We start from the raw sequence: 13,322 nt of genomic DNA, 5'->3' as shown, positions 1-13,322 counted from the left end.
GTTTAGTCCGCTAGCTTGAGCGCATCCTCTGACCCGACTGACTAGCTGTCGGAAACATTTGTCATAAAAAGTAAAGTAACTTTCTCCTGTGTTGTTGTTCTCCGTTTTATTCTGCACTATTATGTTTTGACCGCAGCCAGCCCAGTTCCAGACGGTGTGAGCTCACGAGCGGACGGTGCACTGCTCCCAGTGAGCGAACAGGCGGTCTCTCAATATTCATGATTGGTCCGTTAATCCCTTCAGAAATCAGACGGATTACACAAAAATGGAAATACAAAATGCGAGTTTTCATTTCACCCTGGCTGACTGAAGCTTTCCGTTGCGTAAGTGGATGCAATAGCAGGCTACACACTGCACACACACATCAGCGTCTGTGCGCGCAGTCACATTAAAAGCCTGCGCAGGAGCATCTTTGGTGGAACCTCACCCAACAGTATATTATAATCACATTTTTTTGTGAGCTACCGAAAGCTTGCAAACAAAATGTAATGTTGTAATTAAAGGCAAAATGCCTAATTTCAAGCTTGAACCTGTCACTTTGTTTGGCTGAGGGGTGAATCTGGGGAAATGTAGCCTACCAGCTACCACCCTAAAATGTATGGAGCTTTGGATGAAAGAACTGACAGGTCCCTGCGATTGTTTTAAAATGTTTTGGTGATGGAGAAATGGGGCAACGTGGCTTGCCATATCCAGCAGATGTCACAACTGGATGTGACAGATGCTGCCCTACCTTTTTGCTGTGCACTGGCATTCTCTCACCAACAGGGGGTGAACTCGCTCCTCGCTCAACTCCAAAGTTAGCTAACAGTTGCAAAACGTTCGGTCTGTTACAAAACGTTGTGCAACGGAAACCTTTTACCGTGTCCTCTAGGAACCAAACAGAAGCCAACAGAGCAAACAGGGAGGGACCTATCTAAATGTGTCCAATAGAAACTCTCGTTTTAGTTGCAAAACGTTTTTCGTTTGGAGTAAATGGTTTCCGTTTGCAACAGACAAAACGTTTTGCAACAGAATCCAACTAATGAATAAACCCCAGTTGACACCCTCAAACTTCGGCAGCAGCCAAGCTGCATAGTCGACATGGCGACCGATTTAATAACACAAGATTTTCCTAAAGACAGATACATCTTCTAAGTATTTTGGAATGAGTAAGTAACTTGTGCATGTAAACGCAAAATGTTATGAGCAGTTAACAAAGATTGCCAAATTCATGTTTAATTAACTAGCTATTTATATTGGTGTAGCTACTGTAGTTAGCTAACGACGCCTAGTTTCTGAGCTAGCCTAGCGACGTACTAATACCAGCTAGCATAACTGAGAGCTAGCATTAGCGTCATAGACAGCTCGCTAAGTACGTAGCAGTACGTTAGCTGGCTAGCTGCAATTTATTTGCCAACATTCTGCAACCTGGTTTAGCGATTTGGTTGACACGCCGTTAGTAGCTAACGTTAGTTAAATTATTGATGTTGAGTTAAGTAGACGTCTAGAAAACTTGCTAAATACCCAAACTAACTAGCTAGTTAGATCATTTTTGCTATTATTGCCACATGAAACTCTGGTTGGTTAGCTAGAACGATTCCCTTGCGTCTAGTCATTTGTTTTACTTGTAACTAATGTAGCTAGCTAGTTATATAGTTAACTAGCTTTAAGTAAATTCGTAAGTTTGATGCATTTTTGTTTTCATGTCAGTCATGAAACCATGAAACCTTAACTAGCTAATTGCTAACCTAACCACCCATCGCTAACGTTGTTTACCTAGATAACTGGCTAGCTACAAACGTTAGCTAGCTAAATTAACGTTACTTGCACGAATTTAACACCAAATATCTAGCTACTTGCCAGGTAACTAGCCGTTATGTGATAATGTAACATTACGTGTTTAACTAGATAATTGATATTTTAAGTGAAACATTAATATATTGATGTAGCTATATCCTGCAGGATCAAATTGTTAGCTAACTAGTGTTAGCTAGCTATGCTGCGCAGAATGATCTAGCTAACGTTAAGTTAGCTCAAGCACAAACAGTAGTAACTAACTACGCCTCCTCTTTGTCTACTAGCCAGGCCTTAGACTAACAACGTCAGTCGTTGTTTTGATCTGTTATTTGGACATCTGGGTTGCCAGCCATTTATTATTTATCTGAAGTCTACATTTCCTGGCTCTATGAAAATTAATGAACCAGCTAGAACAGGTGTAATCAGATAGTTGGCTGGTTAAAGCCAACACTGGATGGTGATCATGCTAACTAACGTTATTGAGCTTGCCGGTGGATTGTCTTTTTAGCTAGCCATTTTGAATTTGTAAGGGCATTGAACTGACTCGCCTGGTGCAGCTAACCAGAATATCTTAAGTTAGCTATCATATTGTGCCTTGTATTATTTTAATAATTAATCCAAAAAATATATATACATACACACACACACAGTACCAGTCAAAAGTTTGGACACGCCTCAATGACACGCATTCAATGATTTTTCTTTATTTTTACTATTTTTTTACATTGTAGAATAATAGTGAAGACATCAACTATAAAATAACACATATGGAATCAGTAACCCAAAAAGTGTTAAACAAATCAAAATATTTTGTATTTGAGATTCCAATTGATGACAGTTTTGCACACTCTTGGCATTCTCTCAACCAGCTTCACCTGGAATGCTTTTCCACCAGTCTTGAAGGACTTCCCACATATGCTGAGCACTTGTTGGCTGCTTTTTCTTCACTCTGCCATCCGACTCATCCCAAACCATCTCAATTGGGTTGAGGTCGGGGGATTGTGGAGGCCAGGTCATCTGATGCAGCACTCCATCACTCTCCTTCTTGGTACAATAGCCCTTACACAGCCTGGAGGTGTGTTGGGTCATTGTCCTGTTGAAAAACAAATGATAGTCCCACTAAGCCCAAACCAGATGGGATGGCGTATCGCTGCAGAATACTGTGGTAGCCATGCTGGTTAAGTGTGCCTTGAATTCTAAATAAATCACAGACAGTGCCACCAGCAAAGCACCATAACACCTCCTCCATGCTTTACAGTGGAAACTACACATGCAGAGATCATCCGTTCACCCACACCGCGTCTCACTAAGACACGGCGGTTTGAACCAAAAATCTCAAATTTGGACTCCAGACGAAAGGACAAATTTCCGCCGGTCTAATGTCCATTGCTCGTGTTTCTTGGCCCAAGCAAGTCTTTTCTTTTTATTAGTGTCCTTTAGTAGTGTTTTTTTTGCAGCAATTAGACCATGAAGGCCTGATTCACACAATCCCTTCTGAACAGTTGATGTTGAGATGTCTGTTACTTGAACTCTGAAGCATTTATTTGGGCTGCAATTTCTGAGGCTGGTAACTCTAATGAACGTATCCTCTGCAGCAGAGGTAACTCTGGGTCTTCCATTCCTGTGGCGGTGCTCATGAGAGCCAGTTTCATCATAGCGCTTGATGGTTTTTGCGACTGCACTTGAAGAAACGTTCAAAGTTCTTGAAATGTTCCGTATTGACTGACCTTCATGTGTTAATGATGGACTGTCGTTTCTCTTTGCTTATTTGAGCTGTTCTTGCCATAATATGGACTTGATCTTTTACCAAATAGGGCTATCTTCTGTATACCCCCCCTACCTTGTCACAACACAACTGATTGGCTGAAACGCATTAAGAGGAAAAGAAATTCCACAAATTAACTTTTAAGAAGGCACACCTGTTAATTGAAATGCGTTCAAGGTGATTACCTCATGAAGCTGGTTGAGAGAATGTCAAGTGTGCAAAGCTGTCTAGGCAAAGGATGGCTATTTGAAAAATATCAAATATATTTTAATTTGTTTAACACTTTTTTGGTTACTACATAATTCCATATGTGTTATTTCATAGTTTTGATGTCTTCACTATTATTGTACAATGTAAAAGAGAAATTAAATAAAGAAAAACCCTTGAATGAGTAGGTGTGTCCAAAGTTTTCACTGGTACTGTATCTATCTAACATGACCCAGACTGGTCAAGGGTTTTGTCTAACGTTATTTTATTGTTGGAGCAGTAGCTAAATGTAACATTGCTTGCTTGTCCTGTGCCAAGAAGAGAAATTAGATCCACTATCAGCTCCTGTAGCTTGGACTGTTTATGTTATGTGGAGTGTAGGTATGTCATTTGTTGCCGGCCATAAATGTAAACAATGTTGGTTTGAGTCATCTGGGGTGTAATCATTAGTCCAAAGTTCAAACAGTTGCAAAACGGTTTGTTTTGCAATGAAAACTAGAGTTTCTATTGGACAAATTCAGGTAGGTCCCTCCCCATTTGCTTCCTAGTGAATACACCCCTGATGTCTCAAGGTAATTGGCTCAGTTATTATGTCACTATGATTGTATTCCTTCTCTCTTTCAGGATTTGTCACGTGACATGATGCGCATCCACGATGTGTGACAACGTTTGAAGAACAATTGAGTTCGGAAGAAAAATCTTGATTCCAGTGGAATCTTCCATATATTTTTTTATTTGTTAAAAAAAACACCTGCACAAACACCCACCCACCCCCTATACACATTGTCCAGTGATGCCTGTGCAAGCCCCACAATGGACGGAGTTCCTGCTGTGTCCCATCTGCACGCAGACTTTCGAGGAGACGGTACGGCGGCCCATCTCGCTGGGCTGTGGCCACACCGTCTGCAAGATGTGCCTGAACAAGCTCCACCGCAAGGCCTGCCCCTTCGACCAGACAGCCATCGCCACCGACATCGAGCAGCTGCCCGTCAACACAGCCCTGCTGCAGCTTGTGGGGGGACAGGTGAGACCCGGGAGAGGGGTGGAGGGGAGTGGCTCAATCCATTTAGAATCTGTTCTTTGCCCAACAGTATTTTGATTTTAGAAAGGGTGCCAAGGTCTCTAGGGTTAGGGATACAGGATGGTGGTTAATAACAGAGCACAAATGGTGGTTAATCCATGAAATGTGATAGGTAGGAGATTTCAAAAGGTAGGAGCTGGTTGTGGTTATTTACGGTGATGGAACCGAGTAGGTCAGATAATTTGTATGTAGAAGGACTGAGAAGCTCATTTCTGGTGACTTTTTACAAGGACATTCTACAAAAAAATGAATGAAAATAAAATATGCTGACACCATCTAAAATATAATTTCCACCTCCAGAAATGAGGCCAATAACACATGGGTAAAATTATGTGCTGAAATTATTTTAACATATTGGACCATGCATATAGCCTATGCATGGCCCATATTATCAGGTATGCTATTAGTAATTAACATTATTTACATTTACATTTACGTCATTTAGCAGACGCTCTTATCCAGAGCGACTTACAAATCACCTGTAGCATGCGTTTACCCTATTGGGCTAATCATTAGCCCAATCCCAAATGTGATATTTTAACTAGTTATTGTCCTATTGATACATTTTATATCCCCCCAAAATTGCAGCAACACAGTGACTATAATGTAGACCAGCTGCATGTTAGGGTAATTTGGGGCAACTCGCTCCTCGGGGTAACACGCCCCCTGCCTGTACTTCACATAGAAAACACCCAATGTCACCATTTAGCCCCCAACACTTTCCCCCCAACACTTTCCCTGGTTACCACTACTCATGCTCAACTAAAAATATGTCTCATCACAATTGAAGTCTCTCCCAAAAAAAAGTTTACCCTACAACTGACCCGTGTTACGTTTAGCCCCACTCTCCCCTATGCACTCACTGCAGAGTGGTAATGTGCATAACTATGCTGCTGCTAAAAACTCTGGGTTTAGAATGGTGCAGTTCGCACATATTTTGGAGTTAAGAAATAAAGTAGGAATGGAAAGTTGGCCATCAAAACTGCTGTTTTCACGATTGCAAGAATTGTTGTGCATTGACTGCTTGTCAGAATGCATGTTTCGCTCCCTATGGCACTCATAACTTGAATGCACCATATGGATAATATTTATCTCGCTTTGAACACAGAACAACAAGCCATCTAGGTAAATAGATTCGCAATTCTACTATGGGGTTGTCTGACTTTCCTATGCATTAATTGTTTTGTTTGCAGAGGAAAAGTAAATGTGGAGAGTTTTAGTATCTTCAATGTGTGCAGCGCCACAGCAAAATGTCTGCAGCGGAAACACTGGAGTAGGAGAAGATAGTTGGTCTGTGGGTGATAAGTGGAAGACACACGTAATGGGGAAGTATTTCGGATGTGTGTTGTTCTGAGATCTTTCTGGTCAGTAGTTGTGGTGGATGTACCTGGCTGGTAACCTTAAAGGTGTGGCAGAGAGTCAGTCTGTGTCAGTTGTCTTCACTGACTCGTGTGTGTGTGTATATACAGTTGAAGTCGGAAGTTTACATACACTTAGGTTGGAGTCATTAAAACTCGTTTTTCAACCACTCCACAAATTTCTTGTTAATAAACTATAGTTTTGGCAAGTCGGTTAGGACATCTACTTTGTGCATGACACAAGTAATTTCTCCAACAATTGTTTACAGACAGATTATTTCACTTATAATTTACTGAATCACAATACCTGTGGGTCAGAAGTTTACATACACTAAATTGACTGTGCCTTTAAACAGCTTGGAAAATTCATCTGTACAAACAATAGTATGCAAGTGTAAACACCATGGGACCACGCAGACGTTATACCGCTCAGGAAGGAGACGCGTTCTGTCTACTAGAGATGAATGTACTTTGGTGCGAAAAGTGCAAATCAATCCCAGAACAACAGCAAAGGACCTTGTGAAGATGCTGGAGGAAACAGGTACAAAAGTATCTATATCCACAGTAAAACGAGTCCTATATCGACATAACCTGAAAGGCCGCTCAGCAAGGAAGAAGCCACTGCTCCAAAATCGCCATGAAAAAGCCAGACTACGGTTTGCAACTGCACATGGGGACAAAGATTGTACTTTTTGGAGAAATGTCCTCTGGTCTGATGAAACAAAAATAGAACGGTTTTGCCATAATGACCATAGTTACATTTGGAGGAAAAAGGGGGTGCCTTGCAAGCCGACGAACACCATCCCAACCGTGAAGCACGGAGATGGCTGCATCATGCTGTGGGGGTGCTTTGCTGCAGGAGGGACTGGTGCACTTCACAAAATGGATGGCATCATGAGGAAGGAAAATTATGTGGATATATTGAAGCAACATCTCAAGACATCAGTCAGGAAGTTAAAGCTTGGTCGCAAATGGGTCTTCCAAATGGACAATGACCCCAAGCATACTTCCAAAGTTGTGGCAAAATGGCTTAAGGACAACAAAGTCAAGGTATTGGAGTGGCCATCATAAAGCCCTGACCTCAATCCTATAGAAAATGTGTGGCCAGAACAGAAAAGGCGTGTGCGAGCAAGGAGGCCTACAAACCTGACTCAGTTACACCAGCTCTGTCAGGAGGAATGGGCCAAAATTGTACCCAACTTATTGTGGGAGCTTGTGGAAGGCTACCCGACACAAAGCAAAAAAACGTTTTTTAGAAATGTTTGGAAATGTATATAAACAAAAAAAACTGAAATATCACATTTACGTAAGTATTCAGACCCTTTACTCAGTACTTTGTTGAAGCATCTTTGGCAGTGATTACATCCTCGAGTCTTCTTGGGTATGACTCTATAAGCTTGGCACACCTGTATTTGGGGAGTTTCTCCCATTCTTCTCTGCAGATCCTCTCAAGCTCTGTCAGGTTGAATGGGGAGTGTTGCTGCACAGCTATTTTCAGGTCTCTCCAGAGATGTTGGATCGCTGTTCAAGTCCGGGCTCTGGCTGGCCCACTAAAGGACATTCAGAGACTTGTCCCAAAGCCACTCATCCGTTGTCTTGGCTGTGTGCTTAGGGTCATTGTCCTGTTGGAAGGTGAACCTTCGCTCCATTCTGAGGTCCTGAGCGCTCTGGAGCAGGTTTTCATCAAGGATCTCTGTGTACTTTGCTCCGTTGTCTTTCTTTCGATCCTGACTAGTATCCCAGTCCCTGCCGCTGAAAATCATCCCCACAGTATGATGCTGCCATCACAATGCTTCACCATAGGGATGGTGCCAGGTTTCCTCCAGATGTGACACTTGGCATTCAGGCCAAAGAGTTCAGTCTTGGTTGATGCACCTGATCTCAATTTTGAGTCTCATAGCAAAGGGTCTGAATGCCTATGTAAATTATGTTTAATACATATGCTAAAATTTAAAAAAAAAAAAAACGGTTTTCTGCTTGTCATTATGGGGTATTGTGTGTAGATTGAGAATGTTTTAATTTAATCCATTTTAGAATAAGTAAACAAAAACAATTAACAAAATGTGGAAAAAGGGAAGGGGTCTGAATACTTTCCGAATGCACTGTACATTCATACAAAAGTATGTGGACACCCCTTCAAATTAGTGGATTTGACTATTGCAGCCACACCTGTTGCTGACAGGTGTATAAAATCGAGCATACTGACATGCAATCTCCATAGACAAACATTGACAGTAGAATGGCCTTACTGAAGAGTTCAGTTACTTTCAACGTGGCACCGTCATAGGATGCCATCTTTCCAACAAGTCAGTTCGTCCAATTTCTGCCCTGCTAGAGCTTCCCTGGTCAACTGTAAGTGCTGTTATTGTGAACTGGAAAGGTCTAAGAGCGGCAAAGACTCAGCCGCGAAGTGGTAGGCTACACAAGCTCACAGAACGGGATTGCTGGCGCGCGTAGCGCATAAAAATCGTTTCTCCTCGGTTGCAACACTCACTACCGAGTTCCAAACTGCCTCTGGAAGCAACGTCGGCACAATAACTGTTTGTCGGGAGCTTAATGAAATGGGTTTCCATGGCCGAGCAGCCGCACACAAGCCTAAGATCACCATGCGGAAAACCAAGTGTTTGTTGAAGTGGTGTAAAGCTCACCACAATTGGACTCTGGAGCAGTGGAAACGCGTTCACTGGAGTGATGAATCACGCTTCACCATCTGGCAGTCCGATGGACGAATCTTGGTTTGGTGGATGCCAGGAGAACGCTACCCTCCCCAATGCATAGTGTAAATTGTGAAGTTTGGTGGAGGAGGAATAATGGTCTGGTGCTGTTTTGTCATGGTTCAGGCTGGGTCCTTAGTTCCATTGATGGGAAATCTTAACCTTACAGCATATGTCATTCTAGACCATTCTGTGCTTCCAACTTCGTGGCAACAGTTTCGGGAAGGCTCTTTCCTGTTTCAGCATGACAATGTTCGACGAGCAGGTGTCCACATACTTTAGTTTCACATGGCTGGGCAGGGGTGCAGCCATGGGTGGGCCTGAGAAGGCATAGGCTCACCCATTGGGGAGCCAGGCCCACCCAATCAGAATGATTTCCCCACAAAAGGACTTGATTACAGTCAGAAATACTCCTCAGTTTCATCAGCTGTCTGGGTGGCTGGTCTCAGACGATCCTGCAGGTGAAGAAGCCGGATGTGGAGGTCTTCGGCTGGCGTGGTTAAACGAGGTCTGTGGTTGTGAGGCTGGTTGGACGTACTGCCAAATTCTTTAAAACAACTTTGGAGGTGGCTTATGGTAGAGAAATTAACATTACATTCTCTGGCAACAGCTCTGGTGGACATTTGTGCATTCAGCATGCCAATTGCACGCTCCCTCAACTTGAGACATGTGGCATTGTGTTGACAAAACTGCACATTTTAGAGTGGCCTTTTATTGTCCCCAGCCCAAGGTGCACCTGTGTAATGATCATGCTTTTTAATCAGCTTCTTGATATGCCACACCTGTCAGTTTGGATGGATTATCTTGGCAAAGGAGAAATGCTCACTAACAGGGATGTAAACTAATTTGTGCACAGAATTTGAGAGAAATAAGCAGTGTGTGTGTGTGTGTTGTTATATATATACATACATACATACAGTGGGGAGAACAAGTATTTGATACACTGCCGATTTTGCAGGTTTTCCTACTTACAAAGCATGTAGAGGTCTGTAATTTTTATCATAGGTACACTTCAACTGTGAGAGACGGAATCTAAAACAAAAATCCAGAAAATCACATTGTATGATTTTTAAGTAATTCATTTGCATTTTATTGCATGACATAAGTATTTGATACATCAGAAAAGCAGAACTTAATATTTGGTACAGAAACCTTTGTTTGCAATTACAGAGATCATACGTTTCCTGTAGGTCTTGACCAGGTTTGCACACACTGCAGCAGGGATTTCGGCCCACTCCTCCATACAGACCTTCTCCAGATCCTTCAGGTTTCGGGGCTGTCGCTGGGCAATAGAGACTTTCAGCTCCCTCCAAAGATTTTCTATTGGGTTCAGGTCTGGAGACTGGCTAGGCCACTCCAGGACCTTGAGATGCTACTTACGGAGCCACTCCTTAGTTGCCCTGGCTGTGTGTTTCGGGTCGTTGTCATGCTGGAAGACCCAGCCACGACCCATCTTCAATGCTCTTACTGAGGGAAGGAGGTTGTTGGCCAAGATCTCGCGATACATGGCCCCATCCATCCTCCCCTCAATACGGTGCAGTCGTCCTGTCCCCTTTGCAGAATTCCTCCTTCTTCCTCCAAACATGGCGAGTGGAGTTTAGACCAAAAAGCTCTATTTTTGTCTCATCAGACCACATGACCTTCTCCCATTCCTCCTCTGGATCATCCAGATGGTCATTGGCAAACTTCAGACGGGCCTGGACATGCGCTGGCTTGACCAGGGGGACATTGCGTGCGCTGCAGGATTTTAATCCATGACGGCGTAGTGTGTTACTAATGGTTTCCTTTGATACTGTGGTCCCAGCTCTCTTCAGGTCATTGACCAGGTCCTGCCGTGTAGTTCTGGGCTGATCCCTCACCTTCCTCATGATCATTGATGCCCCACGAGGTGAGATCTTGCATGGAGCCCCAGACCGAGGGTGATTGACCGTCATCTTGAACTTCTGAAATTTTCTAATAATTGCGCCAACAGTTGTTGCCTTCTCACCAAGCTGCTTGCCTATTGTCCTGTAGCCCATCCCAGCCTTGTGCAAGTCTACACTTTTATCCCTGATGTCCTTACACAGCTCTCTGGTCTTGGCCATTGTGGAGAGGTTGGAGTCTGTTTGATTGAGTCTGTGGACAGGTGTCTTTTATACAGGTAACGAGTTCAAACAGGTGCAGTTAATACAGGTAATGAGTGGAGAACAGGAGGGCTTCTTAAAGAAAAACTAACAGGTCTGTGAGAGCCGGAATTCTTAATGGTTGGTAGGTGATCAAATACTTATGTCATGCAATAAAATGCAAATTAATTACTTAAAAATCATACAATGTGATTTTCTGGATTTTCCCGGGGATCGAACCCACTACCTTGGCGTTACAAGCGCCGTGCTCTACCAGCTGAGCTACAGATCGATAATGTTGTTGTTGTGAGAGGACATTGCCCACAAGGGTTTGGCATGGATTTTGATGAAACATTTGTCTGTGAAGTTGCCAGGCAGTCTGCTAAGACACACTGTCTACACGCTTTTTCCCCCTTTAAAAAGTGAGAATCTGTGATGATGAAATTTGATTAGTTTCAACACGTAGCCAGCCAAGTGTGTCAATTACGCTTGGGCGGTGTATCCCATATACCTTGGGGCTAGGGGGAAATTCTGTGCTATGCCACTGCTTTATAACGTTAAGTTAACTATCTAAAATATGCCAAATAAATGATATCCAGCTCAGGGCTCCAGCTATGCATTTGGTTTGCTAACTTGCTAGCTAAGTGGCTAGCTTGCAAGATCAAGCTTCTTGGTTACAACAGAGAGAATCAGTCCCCTCCTGGATCCAGATCCCTGCTGCCTAAATTAGTTGTGTGTGTAAAAAAAAAAAAAAAAACTTTTTATAAATACGTTTGGAAAGAAATGGCGCTCCTTGTGTGCACTGCTGGTAATCCCGTATACGAGGTGGGCAAGGAAAATCTTCTCTGCTCAGTGAGTGTTAGCCTGATGACTCACACTAAATGATTCTGCTCCTCTGTCGTTTGCTACATCATTTAGTCTGAGACTGCCATCATTGAAGTCGTTTGTTGTGACGAGGGGCTTTGTACAAACAAAGCAATCAGCGATTTGTATTGTCTTTAACCAATCAGAGGATCAAAGCCAATGACACGTTTTCAAACCGCTGCTTTACCCACATGTGTTCTGGCTCTGGACCAACTCATCGGTTTTCTGGACCAATCAGACGGCCCCGAATGTGTTCTCATTTGGTGAAGGGTCAGGGAGGTACTCGGATCCAGACTCATTGTGAAGAAAAAACGAACGTCCGTGGGCGTGGCGTTTGGCCGGAGCATGGAGTCTGGTTAGCCAGGCAAAATGTCTGTGCCTATTGAATTACAATTATTTGAATTGGGTGGTGTTCATTAGGCACCAAACAAAATAAAATGCACTGAAACAGGGAGGGACTACCTGGACTTGCGTACCCCAGACCAGCTTATTCCCATTCAGAGCAATCTGTGGGTGGGTGGACTAGTGGCCGTATTGGGTGTGCCGGAATGTTTGCATAATTTATCATATCACACCACGCCTCAGAATTCTCCACCTTTTTCTAAGTTATGCACATGGTGCAACACTTTTATTGAGCAACCATACTGGGTGGGTGGCCTGTGACATTTCTGTACATTTTAGTGCTATGGCCATTTTAATTCCATGTCACTGCATATAGTGAATTTAGGGCCTGCACACTCAATGCGCCAACACATATCTATTGATTTATTAAGTAGGCTAATTGTATTATAAACCAATAATAAAGGTATTTGTTCAATCACAACAAACCCATTGAAACATCCTATTACAGGTCATGCGTATTTAATTTCTATATTAATATACCATCTGTGTCCCACCTCCAGGTTCCCAAGGTTCAGCCGGTGGCCCTGATCACCAGCCCAGAGGATTCGCAGCACTATGAGGAGGCCAGGCACTGTGTGGAGGAGCTGGCTCTTTACCTCAAACCCCTCAGCAACAACAGAGGTAACATACACAAACACACACCACACAAAAATGAACCAACTCTGACTTCAGACTGACAATGCCACCCCCCCATGGTGTGTGTCTCTCTCTGCCCCACTCTCCCCCCTCCCTCCTTCCGTCTCTCCCTAGGGGTGGGTCTAAGCAGCACGGCCCAGAGCATGCTGAGTCGGCCCATGCAAAGGAAACTGGTGACCCTGGTCCACTGTCAGCTGGTGGAGGAGGAGGGCCGGGTGCGGGCCATGAGGGCAGCTAGGTCTCTGGGGGAGCGCACAGTCACAGAGCTCATCCTGCAGCACCAGAATCCCCAGCAATTGTCGTCCAATTTGTGGGCCGCCGTCCGGGCCAGGGGCTGCCAGTTCTTGGGCCCAGGTAAGATGAGAGGAAGTTTACACACCCGCCCTGACTACCAGAGTTTCTCAAACCTCTCCTCAG

General features: G+C 43.6%; 1 protein-coding gene across 1 annotated transcript in view; it reads left to right on the top strand.

Annotated features, from left to right (window-relative positions):
* The first annotated feature begins 1,052 nt into the window (after window positions 1-1,052).
* Window positions 1,053-13,322, top strand: part of LOC121580799 (roquin-1) — a 44,774-nt gene continuing 32,504 nt past the window's right edge. Inside the window, 4 exon segments of the mRNA XM_041895838.2 lie at window positions 1,053-1,148; window positions 4,373-4,772; window positions 12,770-12,890; window positions 13,020-13,259. Coding sequence (XP_041751772.2) covers window positions 4,542-4,772; window positions 12,770-12,890; window positions 13,020-13,259 — 592 coding nt within the window. The 5' untranslated portion in view covers window positions 1,053-1,148; window positions 4,373-4,541.

Source organism: Coregonus clupeaformis, chromosome 14, assembly GCF_020615455.1.
Source record: "Coregonus clupeaformis isolate EN_2021a chromosome 14, ASM2061545v1, whole genome shotgun sequence".
Classification (NCBI taxonomy): Eukaryota; Metazoa; Chordata; class Actinopteri; order Salmoniformes; family Salmonidae; genus Coregonus; species Coregonus clupeaformis.
Note: the sequence above shows the minus strand (reverse complement) of the source record. Positions and strands in the feature narration are given on the sequence as shown.